Genomic DNA, 14,475 nt, shown 5'->3' with positions numbered 1-14,475 from the left:
AAGTCATCCCTTCCTTGTACATCTTTATTTTTTAAGGCTATTATGTACTTACCAACTCAGCTAAAGAATGGGAGAAAACAAATGTCTCCATCCATAGTCAAACGTTCTTTAAACTGATAATTTAAACTTGTGTTTTCATTACAGCTTGTTTGAGAAATGTTTCTATTTAAATAGTCATGAAATGGTAATATTTGAACGTGTATTATTATTCCTCTAAATAAATCGAATAGGTAAACAATAATATGGCTGTAGTTAGATTCCAGGGCAGGAGGAGGAAGTGGTTTTGCTGTTTAATGTCGAAGACTTTTTATTTTGTTTAAGGGAGGTTTGGTGCAGCATTTGAACACTCAAATTCAGAAGACCCCTTTCTAGCTTTTTCTATTTGAAGAAATACCTAGGCATGTATCCTTTATCCCCTAGTCTATACAAAAATTCCCCTGGAATTTTGAAAACATCTCTTTCACTTTTGTGGGCTTTCCCCTGAAATCAGAAAGTTATAGAGAATCTCAAAAAGCTGCTCCGGCGGCTTAAAAGAAACGAGAATCGAGAGCCTGGAAGTTTCATGAGTAAGCTATACAAAACCGATTTTATATTAGCAACTCAGATTTTACATCTGTCCTGTTTTCCCTCCCTTCTTCTTTCTCCCTCTCCCTAGGACCGTCACGATGGCACCAGCAATGGGACTGCCCGGTTACCCCAGTTGGGGACTGTTGGTCAGTCACCTTACACGAGTGCCCCTCCACTCTCCCACACGCCCAACGCAGACTTCCAGCCTCCTTACTTTCCCCCTCCCTACCAGCCCATCTACCCCCAGTCTCAAGATCCTTATTCCCACGTTAATGATCCTTATAGCCTGAACCCCCTTCACGCCCAACCTCAGCCACAGCACCCAGGCTGGCCGGGACAGAGACAAAGCCAGGAAGCTGGGCTATTACACACACACCGGGGGTTACCCCATCAGTTATCGGGCTTGGACCCTCGAAGGGATTATCGGCGACATGAGGATCTACTGCACGGACCCCATGGGCTGAGCTCAGGACTAGGAGACATTCCGATCCATTCAATACCTCATGCTATAGAAGATGTACCGGTAAGAAAGATAAAGATATTCCCCTGCCCCCTTTTTTCCCCCTAAATTAAACGGTAGTTTCCGTGCAAAGTAGGGCCGTACTGGGAGCTTGGGGAAAGTGGAAGATATGTCCTCCTACCCTGCCTCTCATTTCCTCCAAAGTAGAAAAGTTATCTGACTAAGGTTAAATAGAATTGTTGAAGCCGTGACCAAACCGTGATGTAGGTGTTTTCCTGTTCTTTTCGGTGGAAAAGAAGATCCAAAACAAAACAAACAAAAAAGTGGCTGAGAGTTCTCCACCTAGAACAATAGGTTCCTGCTGCTTCCCACAAACAATGCATGCATTAACATTTCTACTAACATATAAATAAATCAAATTAAAGCCATCATTAACAATATCCTCTTCTCAATGACAATAAACTGTTCCGATTGGAGGAGTATATAATACCACCACAAGGCCTTGCATTTGGGATTTCTCACTGTCTTGGGAAAAAACGTTAGACTACTGAAAGAGCTCATTGAAATGCCCTCAAAGCTAAACAAAAAAGTGGTTGAAAGTGGCATTCGAAGAAAAACCGTTCTTCCAGGTTACATACAGAGTAGCGAAATGCAAAGTTGTAAAATAAAGGACCATATCCACATAATATCATGGTCAAAGCAAAGTATGTAGCAAATCAGACCAGAGGTATATTAAAATGTTGCCTTATCTTTTACTGGGAGTGCTAGTAACCTCATAAATCATTAGCTGGGTTATCAAAGTCTATCAAGACCTGCTATACCCTATATTAAATTAAATGTTTTGAAGTTTTACTCAAATACATGATTTTAGTTCTATTTCAGTTATCAGTTTTAAATGATTTCTAATTAAGTACGGCATTAGTATATGTTATTCACAATGCAAACTAAGCTATTGTTAAGTTTGAAAATACCTTCTGAATTTAAATTTAAATCTCGATTGCTACTCTAAATGTATATTTATGGTTCCCTCCCAACTTCTAGGAAAATAGAATTAGAACATGCCAATAATTTTATTAAAACTGCAAAGAGCTCCTGAAAAAAAAATCATCCTTTTCAGGGGAAATGTATCTGGATGTGATTTTTGCTAAAATGCTATCCCAAATTACTATATCAAATATTGCAGCAATATGTCCGCTGACAGTTTAATGATTATAATCCCATATTACAAGGATGATGGTCAGATAAACTTACCTGTTTTCTTGGTCATTTTAAAACCCTGGGTAAGTTACATACTGGACAAAGCAGAAAATTTATTATAGTTCTAATCTGGCCAAGCCAACCACTAAAATAATTGTATTTAGTAGCTTTGAATGGTAAACAGGCACTTTTTCAAAGTGGGGGTTCATGTCAGATATATATGTACATATACACATATGTATAAACACGTCCCAAAAGGTTTTAGGATACATTCTGCATACACACACACACACACACACACACATATACACACACACACTCACTCACTCTGATACTTAGCACAATTTCTTCCTGAAACAAAGTAGTCCACAGAGGAAATGATTTAATTGAATGAGCTTTAATTTTTTTTTTAATTTGGGGTCATAACCATCATGCACCAAACTATTCTCTTGAATCCTTTACCTAGACCCCCTCCTTTGAAATAATTCAAATTGCAAAACCATGGTCCATGCTTATGGAAATTCTATGAATTATAATTGCTATACTTTTTTGCAAACCCGATGGTAGCTGGAACACATCTGTAACATTAAGGCACTCTGGTGAATATGGTGGGTAAGGAGAAATGAAGAGTGATCAAATAAAAATCAAGAAATCTATCATCCCTCTCTACCCCTTCTTATAAAGTTTCTTTCAAAGGAATCTGGGTCAGGAAAGGGGTAGGTTTCAATTTTCCAGTTCTGTAACTACTTAATATTTAAAAAAATCAAGTAGATGGTTAAAATTAATCATAAATATCTCAGTGGGATTTTAAACTTAACAGTTCTCCCTATTCGGAATATGTCTAGAAATAACACAAATAAAAGTATTATGCCACACTACATTTACTTTATGGGTTTAGGGTGCATGCATAAAGGGATCATATTTCCCCATATAGTTAAAACACAAGAACTGCAGCAGTAGTCATTTCTGAACATTTCTCAATTTAATTATACTTAAATCCAGAAGCACTTTAGGCAAGTTACAAATGAGAGCATTGAGTATAATAAAACCTGTAATAAAGCAACTTAGTACCATCCACCCGGAATCATTGAGATCAGGCACAATTAACAGGAGCATAAATCCAAGACAGAATGGAAAATGTTTGAATCAGTATTATTGTTGGACAAAGACTAGAGAAGGAAGTAATAGTTTTTTAAATGGTAATGCCTGTGTTTGGTAACGATTGCGAAATCTTCTATCTCAGCAGCACTGGTGCTAATTTGTAAACACAGCCAGACATTATATTGCCTGTCAGTTTCTGAATTAGAAAACATGATTTCATTTTACTTTCTAATCACGTTTTGACTCCAGCACACAAAAATCCATTTGTAAAAAAAACAACACCCAAACCTGAGCCTGGACAGCAGCTACATAAGGGTCTTTACTATATTCAAATTCTCGTTATTCAGTTCAGGCAGAGGGGACTATTTTTTTTTCTTTTTAGTTTTCCAAAGGGAAGGTGTGAATATGTGTTAGCTATTTATCACACTACCTAAAATGTTTCAAAATGATTTTCACCGCTCCCTAGTTACTTCCTCGGCTACTTTCCATTCTTTTTCTAGCTTTAGAAGCCTGAAGCCGAGCAGTAGTTAGCCTGCATATTTGAATCTTAAAATGGGGGGGGGGGGGGTTGTGGGGGAGGAAGAGAAGAAGGGGAAGGGGGAAGGTGATGAGGTGCCAATCTTAAGTGAGATTCAATTTAAAGGTTAAATTGCACTTTGTCAAGGATAAGGTATCCAGGTTCTAGGTTTATTTCCAAAGATAGACTATATTGAGTCGTAGGTTGTTTGCTAGGGGCGGGAGGGTTTGGCCATCAGTCTGCACTGAAGCCTCTTGATTTGCAAAGCTGAAAATTCCAATAAGCCAACATGAGAAGTTTATATATAAATGTCATTATATAGGAGGGGAAATTTCATTTCTACAACCTCCCCTCCCCCCACCATCCCCATACATTCGTTTCCTTTTGTTATGATTATACATTTAAATCCCTCCGTATCCTTTTGTTGCAGCATGTAGAAGACCCCGGTATTAACATCCCAGATCAAACTGTAATTAAGAAAGGTAAGCCATTTCCTTCTGCATTCCAAGCATGTCCTTACAAGCTGTGTACTATTTAAAAGAACTTGCAGAGCTTTTTTTTTTTTTTCTCTCTCTCTCTCTCCAAAGGACTTCCTAAAGGTTTGGAGGTAGTAAATAGATAGGCATGGCCCAGCAATATTGAAACTATCAGCTTTCTGTTAGTAGTTAGCAGGATCTATGTTTTGTTTTCTGTTGGTTGGTGTTTTGAACTTTTTTTGTGTATGGCAAATTATTTAATTTGTTGATTGTGTAGTGGCATCTCACTTTTTCATGATTCAACTAATTTCATTAGATGAATGGAACTAAAAGCTTATGATGTTAAAAAAAAACTTATGATGAAATGACAAGTTTCATATTGAAATAGTAATAGCTAAAAACGGCATGTCTTTCCTCAGAAATAAAATGGCTTGTTTTTTTTTTTAAATTTCGTATCTTGTTGGCTAAGGATTTTTAAACAAACCTTTTGTTACTCTAAGTTAGGTGCCAAGAAGTTTGGGTTTTGGTTTAAATTTATACCTTCTTCCTAAGATTTAACTGTTCTTTTCAAACTCTGCTAGATAGAAAGGTGTAAAGTGATTTGCTTGGATTTGTAATTTGTATTGTGTTTAGTTAGTAGAAATAAAGTTGATTGGATTGAATGTATTTATATGTTATTGCTCTAGGTAGTAACATTTCTGTGTTCTATTGGCAGTGTTATTTCAGAATTCTTTGCATCACCAGAGGATGATGCTATATAAAACTGTTCTCATTTCTAAACCCAATCAGTACACAGATAAGCTAGTTTCAAGTTTCATTTTTGTGTCTGTGAAGCTTTTGTCACGTCAAATTAGATGTGCAAGGGATAAATCTTAAGAGATGCTCTTTCCAAGTCGACATGATAATTGGCTCTTTTATTAGTAATCTCCAGAGTTCGTTTAACTCCTATTGTCTCTATTAGCCTCCCCAGAGCTATTAATGTCACAAGTGATCTATCCAAAACCTAAAGCCCCCCCCCCCCCATTTAGAGTATCCCTACTAAAGCACATGTAACGGAAGAGCAGTATTACACAGTATGAGACTGGTTACATATGTACATAATATTTATTTGATGTCTTCTTGTGGAATTTTAAATACAAAGCATATTGTATTTAAATGGTTCTGAGTATATTTGTGTTGAGAAATGAAACTGGTCAATACACTTTCCAGTGGCTTTGAATCTACTCTCACAATTGCTTTCAAATTAAGGGGGGGTGGTGTGTGTGTCTGTATGTGTGTGTAATTTTTAAAGAGGAAGGACACAACTTTCCCTCCTACCCCCAGTAAATCTACTTAGTCTGCCAAGTTAACAATTTCCAAAACAAAAGCACATTTTGAATGCATTCTAATGAAGGCTGATTCATTCATGTTTCTCTACAAGCCTTCAGATGTAACTTTGAACATTTTAATAATCTGAAACCTAGGAAAGGACTCTTTTTATCAGTCAAGTATGTTAGGTGCAGAAATGAATCCACCTTTTGTGGTAGTGTTACTTTAACCCAAAAGTGCACTTATACTCCTTGTTTCTCCCTTCTGAGCATCAGCTCTCCAAAATCCTCTTTGAACCTTCCCTCCTCAGCTTTAAAAAATACTGAGAGGACTCCCCTCGACCCCCACCAGCCCCAGGGTCCTTCAAAACCAAACCAAGCATAACTACTGATCAGCTGATAGGTACCCTCTACAAACACACCTCTCTTTCCTCCAATCCTAAATTAGTGCTTCTGCTTAAATTTTTTTTTTTTCCGATGTAGAGCCCTCAACTTTCTTTCTCCAGCCAAATGCAAACCCAACAAATGAAACTGGTTGGAGGGAGACTGCACCAAACTCAGTTCAAGAGCTTATACACCATCTATCCCTGCTTGTATGGAGTTTATGTCACCTAGCTCTGCTTTTATGATTGCTTATTTCTGGGAAGAGCCCCTGCGTCCATTGATGGTTGACAGTTTCAAAACCTTAAAAAAGAAGGGGGGGGAGGGGGGAGAGAGAGAGAGAGAGAGAGAGAGAGAAGGGAATCAGAGAGTGAAGAGTGAATGGCCCCGGACACAAAACCCCTAAACGCTGTTAGATAAGCAAGAATAATCACAACTTTAAAATCGGAGAGAAAATAGAGAGTAGAGGAGGGAAGAATGAATTAAAACGGGGATTAAAGAGAAGTGGGAAGAAGAGAAAGAAAAAGCTGGAAAAAAGAGGGCGGACAGAAGAGGGAAGGAGGGAGGAAAAGTGGAAATGAGGGAGAAGAGATAAGAAATGGCAAGAGGAAAAGAAAGGCGAGGAAAAGGAGAGAAGTGGAAAAAGAGGGATGAGAGAAAAGGGAAGGGGGAAGAGACGGGAAGAGGAAAGAAAAGGGAGGACAGGAAAAAAAGGGAAACGGGGAAGAAGAGAGGAAGGGAAAGGGTATAGGGATCAAAGGAGACAGAAGGGGGAAGTGGCGATCGCGGGCCCAAAGACGGCTTATAGGGACCGGGAGGATGAGTTCGCTTGCTTGGTTTGGAGGAGTCCTCGGTGGCCCCGGCGCCCACCCACAGCCTCCCCGCATCTGTCTCCACAGGCCCAGTGTCCCTGTCCAAGTCCAACAGCAACGCCGTCTCCGCCATCCCCATTAACAAGGACAACCTCTTCGGCGGCGTCGTGAACCCCAACGAGGTCTTCTGTTCAGTTCCGGGTCGCCTCTCGCTCCTCAGCTCCACCTCGAAGTACAAGGTCACGGTGGCGGAAGTACAACGGCGCCTCTCGCCTCCTGAGTGTCTCAACGCATCGTTGTTGGGCGGAGTGCTTCGGAGGTGAGGGGAGGCGAGGCGAGGCCCGGCCCGGACCGGCCCGGCCCGGCCCGGCCCGCACGGGAGCCAAGCTGCGCCTGCGCTACAGCCGCAGCGCTTCGCTCCCACTCTCACCACCCCAACCCCCACCAACTCCTCCCCTTCTTTCTCCCCGCCCTGGGAAGAAAGAGGCGGGGAGAGAAGGACGGAATGGGGAGGAGGGGGCGGGGAGAGCAGACAGCGCCTGCGCTTCCCAGTTCCTTCGTGGTCGGTTCTTCGACATCCCCCGCGCTCCGCTCCCCCCCTCCCCCCCCCCATTACCAGCACCGGCCTCGCGCCCGGGCGCTGGTGCTGACGCGGGCACGCGCTCTCACTAGGGTCCTTCTCCCCCGGCTCCGTTTTGGTCACAGCCACTGGTGCAAATTTAGCCCTTAAAAATCCGTTGGGTTACCGTTCTCCCTTGGCCCAGGACACATGCGTTTGTAACTCCTGGGATGGTCCGCCCCCTCTGGGGTCCACCCCCTTGCTCTTCTCTCTTATCACTCTTACTTATCTGGGAGCTTTCACAGTGCCCCCCCCCCCCCCCCCCCCCCCCCGCTCTGTAGTGGCTTGTTACAGACGATTTTCTAGATTCTGTCCTAACTGACCCCCTCCCCCCCCAACAGCTCAACTTGAACCTTGAGATAATTGCTCTCCTGTTGAAGAACACGAGGGAGATACTTTCATGTTTTCACTGCCTTTCTTTCCCCCTCCACTCTTTATAAGAAATAAGACCAATGACTGTCCAAATCCATTTTTAAAACGGATATGCACAGCCCACAAAGCTGTGTCCTGAGAGCTGTATCCCCTGCATAAAATATAGATTGCATTGTATTTTCAAGCGTTTTAAAATAAGCAACTATATATTAAGTCCATCTCTTTTTTTCTCCCTCTACACTCATTTGGTTTTCTCAGTTTCATCTGCCTTTAGTGATAAACCATCCTTTTCCTTTGCTTTTTTCTTCCCCTACTCTTCTCTTTGCCCACTCCTAAATTGGGGACTGTTTACCTAGGGGAGCATAATCTAATCCACACAATTAAAGAGCACTTGGGTAGGGAATAAAATCTGAAATTAATTAATATGGTGATTCATTTAAACAATTTATCTCAACTCAGTTCTGTGCATGATAGTTTATTTAGACATCTATTTAGAATTGCCTTCTTTTCCCCCTGAATGTAGTGGAATTTTTTAAGGTTGGTTTTTTCTTTTTTTGACATTTGTAGCTAGGCTGGTGACATGCCATGTAAACAGTTGGTGAAATGAGCTTCCCATTGGAGCTAGAGCTATGGCAAGAAAAAAAGAGTGATGATAACTTTAGCCACTGTGTGAATAACCCTACAGTGGAACTTGTAAAGACAGTTTAAAGGCTCCACTGGGATTTGGTTAGATCAAATGAGATAATGTATGTAAAGTGTTTCACGAACCTCAAAGCACTATATAAATGTCAACTATTGTGTGTTACTGCTATTAGTATCATAACAGTAAGTCAAATGTTCAGAAACAAGTCCAACTATAAAATTACTACAATGCTGGGGGTTAGTTGTTTGGTGGACATTTGTTTTGCTGCTCTCCTCCTACTCTTTATGGATTTGGAGAATGAACCTTTCAATATATCATCAAATCTGTTCTTTTGGTATAATTTCTTACGTGATTCACTCCTTTAGGTGTTGCTGCCACCCTTCTCATTAGGCAACTTTCAAAGTAACTTAGCAAGAAGTGATGCTTAGTAATACAAACACATCATCCTAAATTCTTTTCTTCTGTCTCTGAAACAGGGCAAAGTCTAAAAATGGGGGAAGATCTTTAAGAGAAAAATTGGACAAAATAGGATTAAACCTTCCTGCAGGAAGACGTAAGGCAGCGAACGTTACCCTGCTTACATCACTAGTAGAAGGTAAGTACCTCCACTCCTGGATTAGGAGGAGGCCAATTTATTTGGAAATGTGTCATTTTTAGGGGAAGATAGTATTTTAATGATACTTTGTTAGTTGTACAACTTTGCCTTCTGAGCCAATTTGGTTAGTCCAAAATATTAGGAAATCTTTATGTGACAAAAAAGTGTTTGGATAATCCCTTTTACCCTGACCCTCTTCATCTTCACCACATAATTTCACTTCCTAATCCCCATCTGACTTTAAACAATTTGAAATTTCAAGAACTGCAGATTCTCAAAATTAAAGTTTCTGTCCCCTTTAAAGAACTCAAAAGTAAATCATTTAAGTTATTCTGACATCTGTATTTAAGAAATGCGTGACCATTGCTTCCTGACTTAATTTGGGAATCCTTGACCTGAGTCATAATTTAAGACTGTCCTGAAAGCTCAGAAGTGCACTCCCTTTTTGGTTCTGGTTTTCTAGACACATGCCCCTTTATTATTCCATTGTGCTCTCCTGGAAGGAAAAAAAATTATTGAGCTATTTTAGATTTTTATTGATTTAAGTGTGAAAAGCCAAAGAAAATACAAGTATTGCTGGAGTGATTATCATATTGCTGGTTCTTAAGGAACAAAAACTGGCTGACACAACTTTATCATAGCTTAAGAGGGGAGATGCTCTTATAGTTAACTGTGTCTCTTTTTCTAGGTTATCAAATTTGCTTAAATTTGCTTATAATGGAATGAATTTATACCTTACTTTTATTTTCTTTGTGTCCTGTTGGAAATGTTTCAAGTTCATAGGGGGGAAATTAAAAGCACTTAAAATGCCCTGCAGATTAAAAATTAACATCATATGTAGAGTGAATCTTATTTACATTTTTGTAAATTGAAGTTGTAGTGGTCAAATAGGGAAATACTTATTTGTAAAGAGATTATAATCCCAGTTGTAGGATGTATTTCAATGTATTCATTTTGGGGGTAGATACCTTTTTCAAAGTTTAATAGTACAGACTTAGGAAGGTGTGATGACTAAACCCACTGATTTTGTTAGAGGTGGAATGCACGCTAATATTAAGCCATTGTTCTATGCCATAGACCCATACACAGTAATGTTGAAGTTTATCACACAATGCCCACCACACTTACCAATAAGGAGCTGATCTGCAGATAGGTTGATAGTGATGCCTAATTTTTAGCATGAGAGTAAGTGTTGGGGGTTTGAGTCCTGTGTCAGTGAGAGAGTTTCTAGAATACTGTTATTGTTTATGATCTGCTCCATTTTATGGAAACAAGCTCCGCTGAGCGGGGCTTTGAAGCTCTAATTGGCGCATGCGTTCTTCCGGAGCTGGAGCTAATGGCAGGAAGCCCTGCAGTAAAAACCAACTGGTTCAGGAAATTAAAACCAAAGATTTGAAAATCAACAAAACAGACGGACTCAGTAGTGTGACCCTAAAATTCTCATGGTTAATCGTTTTGGGGTGAACAGATAATTAAATACTCTGAAGTTAAATTTTAAGCACTTAGTTCTTTTCAGAAAAGCTCCAAGAGTAATTATGAATATCATTCATTAATGTTTTTATGGGTGTGAGTTTGTTATAAAAAAAAACATTTTAACCACGTCTAGGAAACCATCATTATTGGAAACGGGGAAGGGAAGGCAGGGAAATTTATGATATTTATGTATCTTGGCCTTTGGTGGGCAGTGCGCATTTACTTTGGTCCTAGGAAAGAGAAATAAAATACTTAAAACAACAATTTTTTCCAAGTTTTGGGTTTGCCTGGCTGTTAGTTTTGTTTTTTAAAGGGGAAATGGGAAAAGAGAGAATTCAGTTATTCCCATAGTTGTATATCTATATATTGATCATATATTTCTGTACCTCTTTCCACTTCTCTGTCTTTCCTACCTTCTGCCAGGAGAAGCAGTGCACCTAGCCAGGGATTTTGGGTACGTGTGTGAAACTGAATTCCCTGCCAAAGCAGTAGCTGAATTTCTCAACCGACAACATTCCGATCCCAATGAGCAAGTGACAAGAAAAAACATGCTTCTAGCTACAAAGTAAGACATTTCCCTCTATAGTGTTGGTATAACTGCATTTTGAGAGAAATACCTTTTTTTTCTCTTCCCTAACTTATCCTCTAGCATTGCTAAACTATTTTGTAGGTTGTCAAAGTATATATGTTATAAAGAAAAAGACAAAGTTCAGTTTGTATCCTTTTCCTCTCTTTCCTCCCTCCAGCCCTTTAGCAGTTTTCCTTAAGGAGGGATTTGATAGTAGATGATTTTATATTTCAGTGGCTATATTGTTTTAAAAGATCAAGACCAAATCCTTAAAGGGGAAATAAGCTTGCTTTTGGACTGATATATATCAGTTTCTGTCTCAAGGAGGCATTTTCCAAGGACATGGAGCTCATACTGGCCCATGAAATACACAAACCAGATGCTGGCCCATTTCAGACCTGCTCCTTTTCCTAGCCTCAGCCTTCAACCTTCTCTCTAGGCTTGCCTGACTCCTTCCTGCCTGTTGTCCTCTTTCCTCTAACATTTTCTCCACCCTTTTCCCATGATCTCAGATGTTTTAGGCTACAGGGGATTTATGGAAGAGGTTTCAAAGTGGCCCAAATTATACCTACATCAAAATTCAGTCAGGATTTATCTCTGCAGAGCTAAATAGGCTTCTCCAGGTGGTATGGTAAAAAGAAAATGGTTGATATTATGTTTTCTGGAAATTAAAAGGCTTATTTAATTGACCTTAATTACCAATGGAGATGTCACCAAAGGGCACAGAGCCAGAGGGTAGAAGCTGGAGAAGGGTTGCAAAGGAGGCTGCAGTTGATGGTAGATGGAAATACAGGCAGTTTGTGGTGGGGAAAATAGAAATAGCCTAAGCCCATAGATAGCCAGTCCTTTCCATTTAGTCTTTGCTCATCCTGATCCGTCTTCTCCCAGTGTTAGTTCCCTCTACACCTTCACTTTCCCTACCCCCAGCTCCCCATCTGCACATTGAGAAACCTTTGAGGCAGAATGGGCAAGGTCCCTGGTTTAGTTTTCCTTTCAATTAGGCAGGGAGGGTTTCTTCATTGCAAGTAGCACCAACCTGACTTTTTTGCTTTGAATGGCCCAGTTTGAAACTTTAGTCTCTTTCCTCTCCTTTCACCTTTCAACACATGCACACACATGTATGCTTGTGTACACGCCCTCAACCTCACCCATTCTCCCTTTGAAAATTTCTCAGCTTTCTTTTTGTAGTTTTTTAGGGGTTAAGCAGCATAATGATGAAATGAACATTGTACTTGTCCTAGATAGGTTGTCTCTTTTGCATCCTGTTCTTTTGGTCAGAAAAAAGCCAAAACCAAAACTAAATGTAAAGTGTAATTTTTCTTTCGAAGTTCAGCCCACTGAAGAGGATTATAGAAAGGGTAAAAGATTTATCCCAGATACAATTGGCGGGCAAAGTGTCTGTAGGGGGAACTGCACCCAGTGGGGATGTACCTTATGGGTTTTTTACTGTGAGGGTTAATAATAAGTGGATCATATTGAAGGTATTTTTCTGTTGTTGGACATCACCCCTCTCCTTTGGCCTCCTTCTATGAGCATATATGTACACATGTGCCTGTGCGTGACTAAGATGTATGTTTGAGGCATGAAAGTCTGAGGGGAAAAATGTTTAATGCTGGTTTTTGTGAGAGGAATGTAAAGAGTGGGGTGAATAACTAGATGGTGTGGGATATATTTGCCTGTATAGGGCCCCTGCGAAATGTATTAAAGTACTGCTTTAGTCTTTAAATGGGCAATAGAGAAAGTAAAATGTAAGTTACTTTATCTACATGTATGCGTGTTTGGCCTTGTGGCAGGGAAACCCAGTTCTTTGTTCCAGGTGGTTATATAATCTACCAGGGAGAAGCGCTCCCCTCTTGCTGCTCCTGACAGCAATGGTTCATTTCTCTTTCTTTCCCTCTCTCTTTCTCTCTCTCCCCCCTCTCTCTGCTCCACTTGTGCTTCAGACAGATCTGTAAAGAGTTCACCGACCTGCTGGCTCAGGACCGATCTCCCCTGGGGAACTCAAGGCCCAATCCTATCTTAGAGCCAGGCATTCAGAGCTGCCTGACCCACTTCAACCTCATCTCTCATGGCTTCGGCAGCCCGGCAGTGTGTGCAGCAGTCACTGCCCTGCAGAACTATCTCACCGAGGCACTCAAGGCCATGGACAAAATGTACCTCAGCAACAATCCCAACAGCCACACAGACAACAGCGCCAAAAGTGGTGACAAAGAGGAGAAACACCGAAAGTGAGGATTTCCTTCCTTCCCTCTCCTCAGCTCCACCCTGCTTCATCTTTTACCTCTTCCCACCTCCTTTCTCTTCTGCACCCATCTTCTCCTTCATCACCCACCACCACCACCACCACCACCACCACCACCACCACCTGACAGGCTACAGCTCTGGAATCAGCGATCGACTGCTGCCCATTCTGTTCTCTGAGTCTGCAGGAATGCTCTCTTCTCCTGTCTACCAATCCTGACTCATAGTCCCTCTCTGCCTCCTCCCCCTTCATCATCAACACTCCCTCGCCCCTGTTTGGAGCCTAAGAGAACAGAACAGGCGGTGGAGCCAGCAAAGAAAAGTTCTGTCTGAGTTTGTGAACTTTTTTTTTAAGTAAACCAACAGAAAAATAAATAAAAAGAAATAACTTTTTCTAAAAAAAAAAAAGAACAGTTAAAAAAATTTAAAAAAAATTCTATGAGCTTCATGGGACTGAATCACCACCTCCCCTTACATTACTTCAGTTAAGATTGTAGCCATATTAAAAAAAAAAGGCAAAAGGATAATGACATTTTTATCAGTATTGTGAATAAACTTGAACACAAAATCCATGCAGTTCCATGTCATGTCTTCAGTTATAGAACTTCTTCCTCTCCAAGGTAAAGCGACCAACTTGAACGTTTTATGACAACACAATTTGCAGTTACTCTATAAGGGAATCAGTGTTCATGTCTGTATATATTTATTTATGTGTAATTTAATGGGAATTGTAAATATGGTGAGTCTGTTTTAAGCCTTTTTTTTTATTTATCTGGTGATTTCGTTTACCTCTTGTTTAGTGGGGTTTAAATCCTCCCTCTTAGTTCTTCATGTGGCTCATGGTACTTACTTAGAAATCCAAGGTTTGGGGGATTATTTTATTTCTGGGATTCATGGTTTTTGACCTGTTGTAGCATGTTAAGGCGACAATGAAGCAGATGAACAAAATTTTTTAAAAAGAGAAATAAAATGGATTTTTAAAATATAATTAGTATTACATTTACATTTACATTCATTGAACTCTAAGAAAAAGTGATACTGGATCCTGGAATGATTTTTTAAACATGAGCAGTTTTACAAACCTTATGTCATGAAGATGGGGTGGGGGGAAGGGATTTAGGAAAAAAGTTTTATTTTTCTCCACTG

General features: G+C 40.2%; 1 protein-coding gene across 3 annotated transcripts in view; it reads left to right on the top strand.

The window, feature by feature from the left end:
• TFAP2A (transcription factor AP-2 alpha) overlaps positions 1–13,320 on the top strand; it is a 17,855-nt gene extending 4,535 nt beyond the window's left edge. For all 3 annotated transcript variants that reach the window (XM_036740091.1, XM_036740082.1, XM_036740073.1), the window contains exons 2-7: positions 656–1,090; positions 4,273–4,324; positions 6,906–7,137; positions 8,929–9,047; positions 10,944–11,085; positions 13,032–13,320. In XM_036740091.1, coding sequence (XP_036595986.1) covers positions 656–1,090; positions 4,273–4,324; positions 6,906–7,137; positions 8,929–9,047; positions 10,944–11,085; positions 13,032–13,320 — 1,269 coding nt within the window. The remainder of the gene's footprint in view (positions 1–655; positions 1,091–4,272; positions 4,325–6,905; positions 7,138–8,928; positions 9,048–10,943; positions 11,086–13,031) is intronic.
• The last annotated feature ends 1,155 nt before the right edge of the window (positions 13,321–14,475 follow it).

The sequence above is a fragment of the Trichosurus vulpecula genome, chromosome 1 (assembly GCF_011100635.1).
Source record: "Trichosurus vulpecula isolate mTriVul1 chromosome 1, mTriVul1.pri, whole genome shotgun sequence".
NCBI lineage: Eukaryota > Metazoa > Chordata > Mammalia > Diprotodontia > Phalangeridae > Trichosurus > Trichosurus vulpecula.
Note: the sequence above shows the minus strand (reverse complement) of the source record. Positions and strands in the feature narration are given on the sequence as shown.